Below are 15,740 nucleotides of genomic sequence, written 5' to 3'. Positions count from 1 at the left end.
TTCTGGTCCATTCCATTGATCTGAGTCCCAGTTTCCTTTCCATCGTTATTGGTTTCCTGGACATATCCCTTCATTTCAATTAGTTTAGCCTTCATATGTTCCTCTAATTTGTGACTATAATCAACCAGTTCTGTGAGCATCCTGATAAAGTGTCTTGAATTGTGTTTCTGAGAGGCTGGCAATTTCTCGGTCGCTGAGAGTTATTGGCTCTGGGACTTTGAGTTCTTCTTGCGCCATGTTTTGGGCTGTTCGTGCCTGTTAAGTAGCAGGATTGGAGCCCTAAGGTGTTCACTAGAACAGGGCAACTAAGTCGCTGGGTTGTGACGTTGTGTGTGGGGGCGGGGTCAACAAGGAACAATGGGGTCCCGTCTGCCGCCTGCCGCCGCGGCCCCCACTGGTGCTGCAGCTGCCACTGTCACCGGGCCCACGTGTTTCGTCCCACTGCACGTGAGTGTGTCACCGCACTCAGCCCTCCACCACTGGGTTTGTCTGCTGGGGCCTGTGCAGTCTGTCTCACTGTGCAGGAATGTGTGACCACGGTCAGTCTGCCCCATACCCCAACTAGCTCCGGGCTGCCTGCGCGCCTAGGTCGGGGGATCTGTCCTGCCCGACCCAGCTCCGCTGCTGGCTCCACCCCTCTTACCGTCCTGGTTGAACAGTTCGTTGTTGTTGGACTTCTGTATAATTCAATTTTCTGTCCTTTGGCTGTGTCTTTGTTGTCCAAACCTTAGTTGTATTCAAACTTGGTTGTGGGAGAAGGCACAGTGTTTCCGCCTATGCCTCCATCTTGGCGGAAGTCCTCTCAATTCCTGGAGATCTTTATTTTCAGGTCTACATGTCCATTCAGGGTTTGGTGCTTTCTTTCTCTCTCACTTTTTAAAATCCTCACCCTAGGACATTTTTTCATTGCTTTTAGAGAGAAAGCAAGGGAAAGAGAGAGAAGCATTGATCAACTGAGTCCCGCACATACCCAGACAAGGATTGGGGTGGGGGGCAAACACACAATCTAGGTGTATGCCCTGACCAGGAATCAAACCCGCAATCTTTCAGTTACAGGACAATGCTCCAACCTAACTACACCAGCCAGGGCTGGTGTTTTCTTTAGATGTGACATGTGAATCTGTCTATTACATGGAAGTTAGCAGCACAAGGGTTGGGTAACAAGACCTGACAGGGGACTTCCCAGTGAGGTTGAAGAGTGTTTTCGGAGGTGTTTTCTGTAATAAAAACAAGAGTGCCCAGGTTGCAAACCATGGTGTTTGAGGTCTTCATGTGCAAAAAGATAGTTCTACTAAAGTACGGTTATTTCTAACAGAAGTTTTTACAATATTGAGGTATATCTTTTTATCAGCTGTGGATCAAAAGAGGCAGGAGCTAGGAATATTAGGCATTCTGCAACTGTCTCAAAGGCTGAGAGTTTACGAGTTTCAAAGGTGGTGGTTGTTCTGAGATTTAGAAGGACAAATGACGATGCTCTTGGCCAAGGAATCTGGAGGGTCTCTGCAACGTTTACTGATTGGCTCTTTTTCAAAAACTGAAAGAGAGAAAGGAAGGGGGATAGGAAGAGATAGAGAAAGAGAGAGATTGATTTGTCATTCCATGTAATTATGCATTCACTGGTTGGTTCTTGTATGTGCCCTGACCAGAGATTGAACCCACAACCTCCGTGTATCAGGACAACACTCTAACCAACTGAGCTGCCCAGCCAGGGCCACCAATTGGGTCCTAATGGTAGTGTTAGCCTATTGAACTATTTCCAAGGATTAAAGACTAAGGATAGGAGGCATGATTAATGTGCTATAGAACTAGACAAACAGAACAGACCTATTGACATGCTTGACCAGGGAAGTGGGTTCCCTGGTCACTATGAAGTTCGAGGTGGGGTTCCCCAGGTTGGGATAATATTTTCTAACAGAATTTTAAGCCAAAAAAGAGGCAGTAGACTATCTACAAGGGAGAACTTCAGCCCACTGAAGCAACATACAAACCATGACTGAAACACATTTACATCCACGAGACAAAGGAGGCTGAATAAAATCTGTTTATCAAATCCCTAGTGATCTTTTGGGCAATTTAAATTGTCCTGGAGCAGTACAGACAGATTTCCCCCAATTATATTTTGGGCAGGTGGGGCAAGCAAAGTAGGCACTTCTTATAGTCTCCTTGATATTTACCCACCAATATAAATTCATGAACATTATCATTTTATCCATAGACCAATAGCTTAATGCATGTATGGTAGTTAGTAATGAACACTTTAGGACTTCTGCTAGGACTGGGTTTTTATTTGGCCCAAACCAGAGTTCTCTCTTTTTATCCAAATAGCAGTTATTAGATTTCCAATATTGTTTTACCTTCCTGGGATCAATTGTTGAGTATCTCTAGTCAATTTTTGTAAATTATCATTTGGGGAAACATCCTTTTTGACCATGAGAGAGGTTTGGTTATTGGTTCCTTTGAGAGCAGAATTCTTGGCAAGAATGTATCAGCAAGGTGGTTTCCTTTAGTCCTCAGAGTGGTTTGGAATGCCCAGGGTTCTTAATAATAGCCAAAGGGGCCACAAAAAATATGGCATCTAATAAATCCTGGACATAAGAACTATTTTTAATGTTAACCTCATTAGAGACATGAAATACTGCTGTTTCCATACCATTCATTCCAAAGTCAAGGGCTACTCCAAATGCATACCAACTGCCAGTATAAATATTTGCAGTTTTATCTTTAGCTAGAGCACAAGCCCAAATAAGACGATTATTCAGCTTATTGGACAGAGGTAAAAATGCTTCCTAAATAACTTCAAAAGACGTTTCAATAGCATACCCAGCATGATATTTACTATTTCCATTCTTTAAATAAGAACTATCAGTAAACCATGAAAAATCTATCTGCATTGGTTAGTTTCCTGTAAGATACCATGGGAAGCCAAAAGGTGATCTGTCAGCATTAAGTAGTTGTGAGGGGTTTTGTTCACTGAGGAAGGTTATTACCATAGGAATGAGGTATATGAGGAGCAGTTAGTAAAAGAATTTCATAGGTGAGACTGGCCAAAAAGTGCTGAGTGTGATTAGAATTCAGGAGGGCTTCTACTACACGGAATACAGATGGTTAGAGGGGATCACATGACTTTTTTGGTGGCCTTAACCAAAAGGGCATTAGCAAGAATGGCTCCGAGATGGGGAAGAGGGTAGCCTCATGCCACAGGATCTCTAGCTGTTGGCTGTAATACCCTGTGGGTTGATGATGGTCTGCCAATGTTTTGGGGTGAGCACTCGAAAGGCATTCCCTTACTTCTCATAAAAAAAGGTAAAAGGAGAGTTGACAATGAAGATATCCAAGGGCAGGGGATTTATTAAGTTTTTTGAAGGATTAAAGGTTGCCATCTTGATCTTTCCAAATAATGGAGTCAGGGTTGTTTTTTAATGAAGCATGTAGGGTTTGTGCAATTAAGAGAGAAGTTTGGAATCCAATTTCAACAATAACCAGGTAGACTGAGAAAACCTCTTAATTGTCACTTAGTTTTAGCTTAGGGTAAATTCATGATGTCATGAAACCCATCTGGATCTAAATGTAATCATTACTCAGACATATATTTTAAATATCAAACCTGAGTTTGATGCAGTATTAACAATGGAGAATAAATGCACTTAAAATTGAGTTATGTCTGTAGCTGTTCCATTGTGAATGGTATAAAAACTTGAGGAAATGCTTTCCCCATATTCCAGCACTATTATTTGACTTAGAAGTTATTTCTGTCAGTGATGAATATGTGCCCACACTGTTTTGGTTTTGCCTTACACATGAACATGAATGAGAATAACAAACATTCATGTCAGGAATATACACGTTCATCACTTGCAAGCACAGACTGACTACAGATACAAGAGCTGCCAGTGAGTCATAATCATTTGCTACTGGAGTCTTGCCTCAATGTTCATGACTGCTGACAGATCAGGATGGTGGTGGCGGAAGGTTTGGGTGGCTGTGGCAATTTCTTAAAATAAGACAAGTGAATTCTGTTGCACCAATCAACTCTTCTATTCACAAGTGGCTTCTCTGAAGCATGCAATGCTGTTTGATAAATTGTACACACAGCAGAATTTATTCAAAATAGGAGTCAGTCCTCTCAAACCCTGCTGCTGCTTTGTTAACTAAATTCACTTAATATTCTAAATTTTTTTGCCATTTCAATAATCTTCACAACATATTCACCAGGAGTAGATACCATTTCAAGAAACCACTTTCCTTGCTCATTCATAAGAAGCAACTCCTCATTTGTAAAAGTTTTATGAAACTGCAGCAATTCAGTTACATCTTCAGGTTCCATGTATAATTCTAGTTCTCTTGCTATTTGCACCACATTTGCAGTTACTTTGTTCTACTGAAGTCTTGCACCCCCCCCGGAGTCATTTATGAGGGTTGAAATAAACTTTTCCCAAACTCATATTAACACTGATATTTTTGATATTTAGACATCTTCCCATGAATCACAAATGTTTTTTTTGAAACATTCACAATGTGTTCATTTAAAATTTTATTTATTTATTTATTTATTTATTTATTTTAAAGAGACGGGGAGGGCAAAAGAGAGGGAAAGAAACATCAATGTATGGTTGCCTCTCATGCACCCCCAATCAGGGACCTGGCCTGCAACCCAGGCATGTACCCTGACTGGGAATTGAACCACTGACTCTATGGTTTGCAGGTCAGTGCTCAATCCAGAGCCACATATGGCAAGGGCACATATGTTCTTAATGGCATCTAGAATCCTTTTCATTTCCTTTTCCAATATCCATCAGAAGAATCACTATCTGTGGTAGCTATAGCCTTATGTAGTTCATAAATAGTAAGACTTGGAAGTCAAAATTACTCTTTGGTCCATTGGGTGCAGAATAAAGTGTTATCAGGGATTAAGATAATTTTTATGTACATCTCTAACAGAATTCTTGAGTGATGAGGTGTACTATCAATTAGCAGTAATATTTTAACAGGACTTTTTCTGAGCAGCAGGTCTCAGCAGTAGGCTTAAAATGTTCGGCAAACCATCTTATAAACAGATATGCTGTCACCCAGGCTTTGCTTTCCCCTTTATAGACCATAAACAGTAGAATGACCATAATTCTTAAGGGCCCCAAGATCTTCAAAATAAATGAGCACTGGCTTAAACTTTAAGCCACCAGCTCCATTAGCCCCTAACTAAGAGTCAGCCTGTCCTTGAAGTTTTGAAGTCACACTCTCTAGCTATGAAAGTCCCAGATGGAATCTTCCAATATAAGGAAGGCTGTTTCAACATCTGTTCTTTTTTTTTAAAGATTTTATTTACTTATTTTTAGAGAGAGGGGAAGGGAGAGAGAGAGAAACATCAATGTGTGGTTGCCTCTCACATGGCCCCCACTGGGGACCTGGCCCGCAACTCAGGCATGTGCCCTGACTGGGAATTGAACTGGGGACCCTTTGGTTTGCGGCCCGTGCTCAATCCACTGAACTACACCAGCTAGGGCAACAATCTGTTCTTTAGTGTAGCCATCCTCATTCGTTTTTCTTAGCTACTACATCTTCTTGATAATTTGCTGCAACTTCCAAATCAGCCCTTGCTGCTTCACTTTGCATTTTATGTCAGAGCTGGATTCTTTCTTTAAATTTCACAAACTAACCTCTGTTCGCTTCAGACTTTTCTTCTGCAGTTTCCTCACAACTCTCAGCCTTCCTTCATAGAACTGAAAAGAGTTGGGGCTTTGCTACAGATTAGACTTTCACTTAAGGGAATGTTGTGGCTGACTGGATCTTCTATCCAGACCACTAAAACTTTCTCCCTATGAGCAGTAAGGCTGTTTTTCTTTTCCTTTTCTTACCATTTTTGTTCACTGGAGTAGCACTTTTAATTCCCCTCAAAAACTTTTTCTTCACATTCACAACTTTTCTAACACTGGTGCAATAGGCCTAGCTTTCAGCCTATCTTGAATTTCAACCTGCCTACCCCACTAAGCTTAATCATTTCTAGTTTTGATTTAAAGTCAGAGATGTACTACTCTCCCTTTTACTTGAACACTTAGAGGCCTTTGTGGGGTTATTAATTAGACCAATTTCAATATTACTGTGTCTCAGGGAATGGGGAAGCCTGAGAAGGAGAGTGGAGGGGGGGTGGCCAGTTAGTGGAGAACTCACAACACACCTACATTTATCAATTAAATTTGCTGTCTCATGTGGAAACGGTTTGTGGTATCTCCAAAACAACTGCAACATAAACACCAAAGATCACTGATCACAGGTTATCATAATAAATATAATGAATACATTGGAGATATTCTGAGATGTGAAGTGAGCAAATGCTGTTGGAAAAATGATGCTGATAGACTTGCTTCATGAAGGGTTGTTACAAACCTTCCCTTTGTAAAAAACACAGTATCTCTTAAGTGCAATAAAGTGAAACACAATAAAAGGAACTGTTTGTACCTTAGCACCATCCATACCACCCACCCCAAGAGGGCTCTGAGCTTCTCCAAAGGCTTTTCCACTTTCCAAGGGAGGCCTAGATAGTTCTGGAAAACTCTGGGATTCTGGCCACTGACCCCCCGTAAGACTTTTCCACCCAGTCTTTCCAACCTCTATTTGTGGTGATTGACGCCATTTGTCCAGTTGCTTAGGTGAAAAATAAGGGAATTATCCTTGATTCTTCTCTTCTACTACTGGCATATACCTAAATCCCTCAGCAGACTGTGTCATTCTATTCAAAGTATCCAGAATCTAACATCTCACTTTTACTGCTGCCACCTGCTCTGAGCTAGTTTCTCTTGCTTCTCTGAGCACAGTAATTCACTACCTCATCTCCTTAATTCTAATCTTAAACCTTCCATGGTCTATTCTCAAAAGTTATGGTAATTCTTCCTTTCAAAATGTAAGTTATATCATGTGTATCCCCTGCTCAATTCCTTTCACTAGCTCCGTTCTCACTCAAAACATAAGACAAAGGTCCTTACAATGGCCAACAAGGCCGCACATTATAATCTGTAAATCCCATTACTTCTCTACCTCCTCGGCTATGCTTTCTTGTTCACTCCATGCCACGCACATTGGCCTCTAGGCTGTGCCCTAAAGATTCCACGTTTTCTGCTGAATTAAGGCTTTTTCACAGTTTGTTCTCCCTTCCTTGCTCTCTCAAATATAGCTCATGGCCAGTTCCATCATCTTCCAAGTCTGCTCAGATCTCATGTTCTTACCCTACTTACTCATGCAGTTGAACCCTGACAGACAAGTGCACAACCAATTCCCCTCATGCTGCTCTTTTTATTTTTCTACAGTATTCACCACCTTATAAAATACAGTATAATTTGCAAATCTGTTTATTAAAGATTTATTTATTTATTTATTTATTTGTGGGAAGGAAGAGAGAACAATGTAAATGTGTGGTTGCCTCTCAGGCACCCCCTACTGGGGACCTGGTACCCTACCCAGGCATGTGCCCTGACAGGTAATCAAACTGATGACACTTTGGTTCACAGCCAGCCCTCAATCCACTGAGCTATAAAAGCTAGGGCTTATTTTATTTAAATCCCTTGTCTTACCTGTCTTTGCTTGGTGGTCTCATAACTGTTGTTACATAACAAACTGTCTCCAAACTTATTGACTTAACAATAATCATTTACTTTGCACACATATCTCCAATTTGGGCAGTCACAAGGGCCAACTTTCAGGCCCACGTACGCTGTTTCCAGTGTGGGTTTTCCTTATGAATGGCATGTCTTGGCCCATGATTCAGATTTTCCTAATTTCTCTCAAACAAGCAGCATCTGCCTTCAGCTAATGCCATACACATCTTGCTAAATTGCCCCAGACCCAATACTAGCAGAACCCTGCCTTGGTTCACAGCTTGGCCTTGCCTGAGCACCTCCGAGCCCAGCATAAGTAGCATGCTGTATAACCCCAGGAAGAACACAGGCAGGGGATGACCTTGGATTTACCAAGAGCAATCAAGGGTCAACTACAACAGTAGGGTATATAAAGCCCACGTGGTGGGTGCACCGTGAGTACCCAGCTTGGGTGATAGTGGAGACTGTGCCACTGGACCCGACACAACACCTACTACATTAGCCCACACTACCAACCTGGGAAAAGTAGCACCTCTAATACATAGAAACAAACACAGGGAGGCTGCCAAAATGAGGAGAAAAAGAAACAGGGCCCAAATGAAGGAACAGAACAAAACTCCAGAAAAAAGAATTAAACAAAATGGAGATGAGCAAGCTATTAGATGCAGGATTCAAAATACTAGTTATAAGGATGTTCAGTGAACTTAGTGAGAAAAAGAAGTGTGTAACCCATAAAGAATGAGTCAGAAATGAAGGATACACTAATTAAGAATAATTTATAGGGACTCAAGAGTACAGTGGATGAAGCTGAGAATCAAAACAGTGATCTGAAATATAAGGAAGCAAAAAACACCCAACCACAACAGCAAAGAGAAAGAATCCCCTCCCCGCAAAAAAGAGGATAGTGCAAGGATCCTCTGAGATACTTCAAGAGTACCAACATTCACATTATGGGGGTGCAGGAAGGAGGAGAGCAAGATGTTGGAAACCTATTTGAAAAATAATAACAGAAACATTTCCTAACTTGGTGCAGGGAATACAAGCACAGGGAGCCCCAAACAAGGGGTCCCAAACCATGATGAATGCAAACATGTACACACTAAGATACATCATAATTAAAATACCAAAGGTTAATGATCAAGAGAGAACCTTAAAAGTGCCAAGAGAAAGATTAGTTACCTACAGGGGAGTTCCCATAAGACTGTCAGCTGGTTTTTCAAAAGGAACTTTGCAGGCTAGAAGGAACTGGCAAGAAATCTTCAAAGTGATGAAAAGCAAGGACCTACAACCAAGATGACTCTACCCAGGAAAGCTATCATTTAGAATTAAAGGACACATAAAGACCTATCCAGATAAGGAAAAACTAAAGGAGTACATCACCACCAAACCAGCATTATATGAAATGTTAAAGGGTCTTCTTTAAGAAGATAAAATATATTAACAATAAAATGGCATCAAATACATACATATCTATTAACAATTGAATCTAAAAAACAAATTAACAAAAAAGCAGAACACAAACAGAATAAAAATACAGATAATATTTTGATGGTTGCCAGATGGGTGGGGGGAGATTGAGAGTATGGGTAAAAAAGACAAAGGGATTAAGAAGTACAAATTGGTAGTTACAGAATAGTCATGGGGATATAAGGAATAGCACAGGGAATGGAGTAGCCAAAGAACACATATGTATAATCCATGGATTTGGACAATGGTGGGAACTGCCCAAGAGAGCTGGGTGTGTGTGGGGGGGGGCAAAGAGGGAAAATTTGGGACAACTGTAATAGCATAATCAATAAAATATAACTTAAAAATAAAGGGGTGAGTAAATGCTTGAAAAATTGTTTTGAAAATAAATAAATGTTCGAGAGAGAGAGACAGAGAGAGCAAGTGAGCACAAAATATACAACTGGGATCACTAACGGCTGAGATCAGTGTAACCACAGACACACCTCAGACTGGTCCTATCCTGTTTCTAACAAGACATGGAACCAAAATTTAAACAGACACACCATCTGAGTAACATGTGTGAACCCTTAACTTCTCCCCTGCATGAAACCAAAGGACTGGGACATGACCAGAACCTGAAGCTAGAACTTTTCAGTAGCAATTGGTCTACTGTCCAGGAAGATCCAGTGGTGAAACCCCTTAAATCTGGCCCTGAACCCTGGATCCTAAGATGGACTTGAGCCTTGTTTTTTTCTCCTTGATGGTTAACATCATAAACAAAATCGTTTTCACTTTCTCGAAAGCTGGCGTCATAGTACTGGCTTCTGCGCATGTTTGGCTACGAGCCTTAGCTCCATAACACCATGATAGTGGAGAAAGCAGGACAGGTAAGGGGAAAAGTTTAAGGGGGCACTCTCAGAAGGAGGAAGGATTCTGTCAAATTCCACTGGGGAGCTCTGGAGTATAATTTCTAGTTAGACTTTGTCTTAACCTGAGGTGAAGGACCTGGGATTTTGGAATGTGTCCCCTTCAGAAGGAAGGGCAGGATAAGGCCATTCCAAGGCATGTTCAACCCTCTGCTCTAGGAGGTAAAGCAGTTCAGGTAACAGCCTGGGAGGGCTTCCTCTGAACATTGAGTCCCAGGTGAGGACTGTTGGAAGCAAAAGCACAATGAAGCCAGAAAGGGACACATAAAAAAGTGACAGGTGCTAGAAGACTTGTGCACAGCACTAAAAGTGCCCTGACATCCTACCAGAACATAGGCTCCTTAGGAAAAGGCATCTCTTTACCCATGTATCCACAGTGCCTACAAGTATACAAATTACATAGAAGGAGGCCACTAAATACTTATCAAATGAAATTATCAAGGGAAATATATATTTCCTTTATTGCTTTTTTATGGTGCCTTGCTAAAGATCTTCCACATACAGGATAACGTTTCCCTATAGTTTATTCGAATGTTTTATGGTTGTGGTTCTTGTATTAACTTTAATTCCCCTAGTCTCTTTTCCCCTTTACTGCTAACTGGTTTCTTCAAGTATAGTTTCCATGCAGTAAAGTGTACAAGTATTAAATTTATGAATTGCTAAATTTTTACATACGTGTACACTCATATAACCAGAACCCAGATTAAGATATAAAATATTTCCATTACAGGAAGTTCTCTTGTGCCCCTTTCCACTCAATAATAATTTCTCCAATAGAGGTTACCACTATTCTGATTTCTATCACCAGAGTGTATGTAAATGAACTAAAGTCTCAAATTGAAGAACAAAATTATTGAGACCCAAGATGGCAGAGGGGTAAATGGAAGCTACACTAATTTCCTCCTGGGACCAATCTGGTATTACAACTAAATTGTAGAGAAAGCATCATGAATAACAAACTGAACACTAAGTGAAGAGAAGCCTTATACCCAAGGACAGACAGAAGGAACCACTTCACCATGAGATGTAAGGAATGTGGAGGAGATGTGAGAGGGCTGGTTGGGTTCATATGGGTGGAAGCTGAAGTTCCAGAAGAATATTTCAGTGGCTGGAGAGTTTCCACTGAAAAGTGCAGGGTCTAAACCCCAGGCTGGGCTCCCCAGCTTAGAGCACCAGAGCTGGAAAGACATCCCAGATGTTGCCCAGGTGACATCCACCTTGTAAAAGAAGGTGGAAAAGCAGGGTTTCTGTCTGCCAGAGAGAGATGGCTGGACACAGAGAGCCTCTTAAAGGGCCAAGACACAAAATTTAACATGCAGCCACTTACCCTGCGCTCTAGCAAAGGGAGAGCACAGTGGATTAGAAATGCTTGAGGGGATTCAGGGTTGGTGGCTCTGGGGAGAGAACTGAAGGAACAACAACCAGGTTACTTGTGCTGAGTCATTCCCCATACTGCAGAAGCAGTTTTCACAGGCAGGGCACTCCCCTCCAAGTGGCATCAGCCTGAAGGGAAGCAATAACACCACCTACAGGCATTACTCTGCCCCACACTGTGGAGCTTAAACCTGACTGCTGATTACAGATTGATTAGTTTAACTACTGATGGATCCGTTTAACAACAAAGGCAGAAAATACAAAGAAGCACCCAAAATGGGAAGAAAAAAAAGACCTTAAATGAAAGAACAAGAGAATTCTCCAGGAGAACTAGATGAAATGGAGGAAGGAATTTATCAGAAAAGAGTTTAGAGTAATGATTATAAGGATACTCAACAGCATGAAAACACATAAAGACCATAATAAAGAACCAGTCTGGCCCTGGCCAGTGTAGCTCAGTGGATTGAGCATGGGCCTGCAAACCACGTGATCACAGTTCAATTACCAGTAAGGGCACATGCCTGGGTTGCAGGCCAGTCCCTGGCAGGGGACCCACGAGAGGCAACCATACATTGATATTTCTCTCCCTCTCTCCTTCCCTTCCCCTCTAAAGATAAATAAATAAAATCTTAAAAAAAAAAAGAACCAGTCTGAATGAAAGAATGCAGTATCTGAAATAAATGATACACTGGAAGGAATAAACAATATGTTAGATGTAGCAGAAGATAGAATCAGTGATTTGGAAGACAAGGTAGGAAAAAAACCACCCAGGCAGAGCAGAAAAAAAAAATGTTAATGAGAGCTTAAGAAACATTTTGGACATTTAGTGTAACAACATCCTCATCATGAGAATACCAGAGGGAGAAGTTGGCAAACAAGTTATTGAGAACCTATTTAAAGAAATAATGACCAAAAACATCCCTAACCAGTTGAAGCAAAAAGACACACAAGTCCAAGAAGCTCAAAGTCCCAAACATGATGGACCTAAAGAAGCCTACATTGAGACACATAATTGAAATGACAAAGCTTAAAGACAAGGAATCCCAAGAGCTGCAAGAAAGACGAAGTAAGTTACATTACAAGTAAGTACCAATTAGACTGGCATCTGACTACTCAACAGAAACATTTCAAGCCACAGGGGACTGGCTTGAACTATTCAAGGTGAAGAATAGCAAGGAAATAGAACCAAGGCTACTTTTCTGATAACCCAGTTAAGTCTATCATTTAAAATTGAGGTAGAAATAAGGAGCTTCTCAGACAAGAAAAAGCTGAAAGAGTTTGTTACACCAAACCAGTACTGCAACAAATGTTAAAGGGTTTGCTTTAAAAAGAAACAGAAAAGAAAAAACCCAGAACAGTCTAATAATAAATTGACATTATACGTATTTATCCATAATCACCTTAAGTGTAAATGGCTTAAATGCTCCAACCAAATGGCAGAACATAGCTGAATAGTAAGAAAACAAGACCCATACATATGATGCCTCCAAGAGACCCATCTCTGACGAAAATACACACACAGAGTAACAGGGATGGAAAGATTTTATGCAAATGGAGAAAAAAGGTGGGGTAGCAGTACTTATATCCAACGAAATAGACTTTAAAACCAAGGCTGTTGTAAGAGACAAGCAAGGACACTACACAATGATAAAGGGAACAATCCAACAAGAGGGTATATTACTAGTAAACCTTTACCCACCCAACAACATAGAAGCAACTATGCATGCAAAGCAAATCTTGATGGACATAAAGAGAAAGATAGAAATACAGTCATAATCGGGGATTTTTACACCCCATTGACTTCAATGGATAGATCTTCCAGGCAGAAAATCAACAAGGAGACAGAGGCCTTAAGTGACACACTAGATTGAGTGGATTTAATTGATATCTTCAGAGAATGTCATCCCAAAGCAGCAGAATATACATACTTTTCAAGTGCACATGCAATGTTTTTTAGGATAGACCACATGTTAGGACACAAAAAGTCTCAATAAATTTAGGAAGACTGAAATATCTTCTCTGTCCACAATGCTATGAAACTAGATCAACTATAAAAAAACCAATGAAAAGCATGCAAAGACATGGAAGCTACATAACATGTTATTAAACATTGAATGAGTCAACAATGAGATCAAGGAAGAAATCAAAAGATACCTTAAAACAAATAAAAAAAGGTCATGACAATCCAAATCTGTGGGACACTGAGCAAGCAGTCCTAAGAGGGAAACTCATAGCAGTATAGGCCATGTAAAAAAACAAAAACAAACCAAAAGAACAAGAAAAATCTCAAATAAATAATCTACCTTTACACTTAAAGGAACTTGAAAGATAACAAAGGCCAATGTGAGTAGAAGGAAATAATTAAGATCAGAGCAGAAATAAAGACTCTAAAAAATGATACAAAAGATCAATGAATCCAAGAGCCCGTTCTTTGAAAAGATAAACAAGATTGACAAACCTTTAACCAGACTCAAGAGAAAAAGAGAAAGGACCCAAATATAATCAGAAAGAAAAGAGGAGAAATAACGACTGACATGAAAGAAATACAAAGGAATGTAAAAAAATATTATGTAAAACGACATGCCAATGAACTGGACAACCTGGATGAAATGGATAAGTTCTTAGAAATATACAATCTCCCAAAACTAAATCATGAAGAATCAGAGAATCTGAATAGACAGATTGCACCTAGTAAAATGGAAGCAGTAATAAACACACACACACACACATACACAAAACCTCCGAACAAACTAAAAGCCACCTGGACCAGATAGCTTTAAAGCTGAACTGTACCAAACATCCCAAGAACTAACATTTCTCCTAAACCCATTTCATAAAACTCAAGAAGAGGGAAGGCTCCCAAACTCTTTTTATGAAGCCAGCATCATCCTAATTCAAAAACCAGATAAAGACACTACTAAGAAAAAAAACCAACACCAATATCCCTGATGAGCATAGATGCTAAAATCCTCAACAAAATATTAGCAAACCCATACAGCAAAATACATCAAAAAGATCATACACCATGATGAAGTAGAATTCATTCTGGGAATGAAAAGATGGTACAACAGTCACAAATCAATAAATGGAATTCACATTTTTAAAAAAAGGTGAAGGATAAAAACCACATGATCATATCAATAGATGCAGAAAAATCATGATAAAATCCAGCACCCTTTTATGATAAATACTCTCAGAAAGTGGGATTAGAGGGAAAATACCTCAACATAATAAAGGCCATATACGACAAACCCACTGCCAGCATCATACTTCATGGGCAAAAACTATAAGCAAAAACCTTAACATCAGGAACAACAGAGGTACATTTGCTCTCACCCCTCTTATTCAACAAAGAACTGGAAATCCTAGACACAACAATGAGACAGGAGGAAGAAATAAAAGGTATCCAAACTGTAAAGGAAAAAGTAAAGCTGCCCTTTTTTGCAAACAACATAATACACTACATACAGGACCCTGAAAATTCCATGAAGAAACTACCAGAACTGATAAATGAAGTTTGTTCAGCAGGTTACACAACTAACATCCAGAAATCAGTTGCATTTTTATATACCATGAATGAACTAACAGAAAGGGAAATTAAGAAAACAACCCTATTCACAATTGCTTCAAAAAGAATAAAATACCGAGGAATAAATCTAACCAAGGATATAAAAGACCTGTACTCAGAAAATTATAAGACAATGAAGAAATAGAAGATACAAGCAAATGGAAGCACATGCTGTGTTTATGGGTAGGATGAATTAACATCATTAAAATGTCCATACTACCCAAAGCCATCTATAGATTCAATGCAATTCCTATCAGGATTCTAATGGCGTATTTCACAGAACTAGAACAAATATTTCAAAAATGTGTATGGAGCCACAAAAGGCCCCACATAACAACAGCAATCCTTAGAACAAAGTTGGAGAAATCACACTACCGAATATTAAACTATATTACAAGGCCACAGTATTCAAAATAGCATGGTACTGGAATAAAAATAGACACATAAAATCAATGAAACATAATTCAGAGGCCAGAAATAAACCCACACCTTTATAGTCAATTAATATATGACAGAGGAAGCAAGCACATACAATGTGCTAAAGATTATTTATTCAACAAATGGTGTTGGGAAAGTTGGACAGATAGGTACAGAAAAATGAAACTAGACCACCTTCTGAAACCACACACAAAAATAAATTCAAAATGGATGAAAAACTTAAACATTTGACATGAAATTATAAAAATTCTACAAGAAAATATAGACAGCAAACTCTCATACATTTTTATATTGCCTGTTGCAATTTTATATCAGATGTATCTCTCCAGGCAAGGGCGACAAAAGAGAAAATAAACAAATGGGACTACATCACAAAAAATTTTCTGCACAACAAAGGAAAAC

At 39.8% G+C, this 15,740-nt stretch overlaps 1 protein-coding gene across 1 annotated transcript in view; it reads right to left on the bottom strand.

Moving 5' to 3' along the window:
• Positions 1-808: 808 nt before the first annotated feature.
• Positions 809-15,740, bottom strand: part of GAB3 (GRB2 associated binding protein 3) — a 105,245-nt gene continuing 90,313 nt past the window's right edge. Inside the window, exon 11 of the mRNA XM_037037843.1 lies at positions 809-1,534. Coding sequence (XP_036893738.1) covers positions 1,528-1,534 — 7 coding nt within the window. The 3' untranslated portion in view covers positions 809-1,527. The remainder of the gene's footprint in view (positions 1,535-15,740) is intronic.

This window comes from Sturnira hondurensis, unplaced genomic scaffold (genome assembly GCF_014824575.4).
Source record: "Sturnira hondurensis isolate 20B ecotype Veracruz unplaced genomic scaffold, ASM1482457v3 Scaffold0023504, whole genome shotgun sequence".
NCBI lineage: Eukaryota > Metazoa > Chordata > Mammalia > Chiroptera > Phyllostomidae > Sturnira > Sturnira hondurensis.
This window is presented reverse-complemented; position numbering and strand designations above follow the sequence as displayed.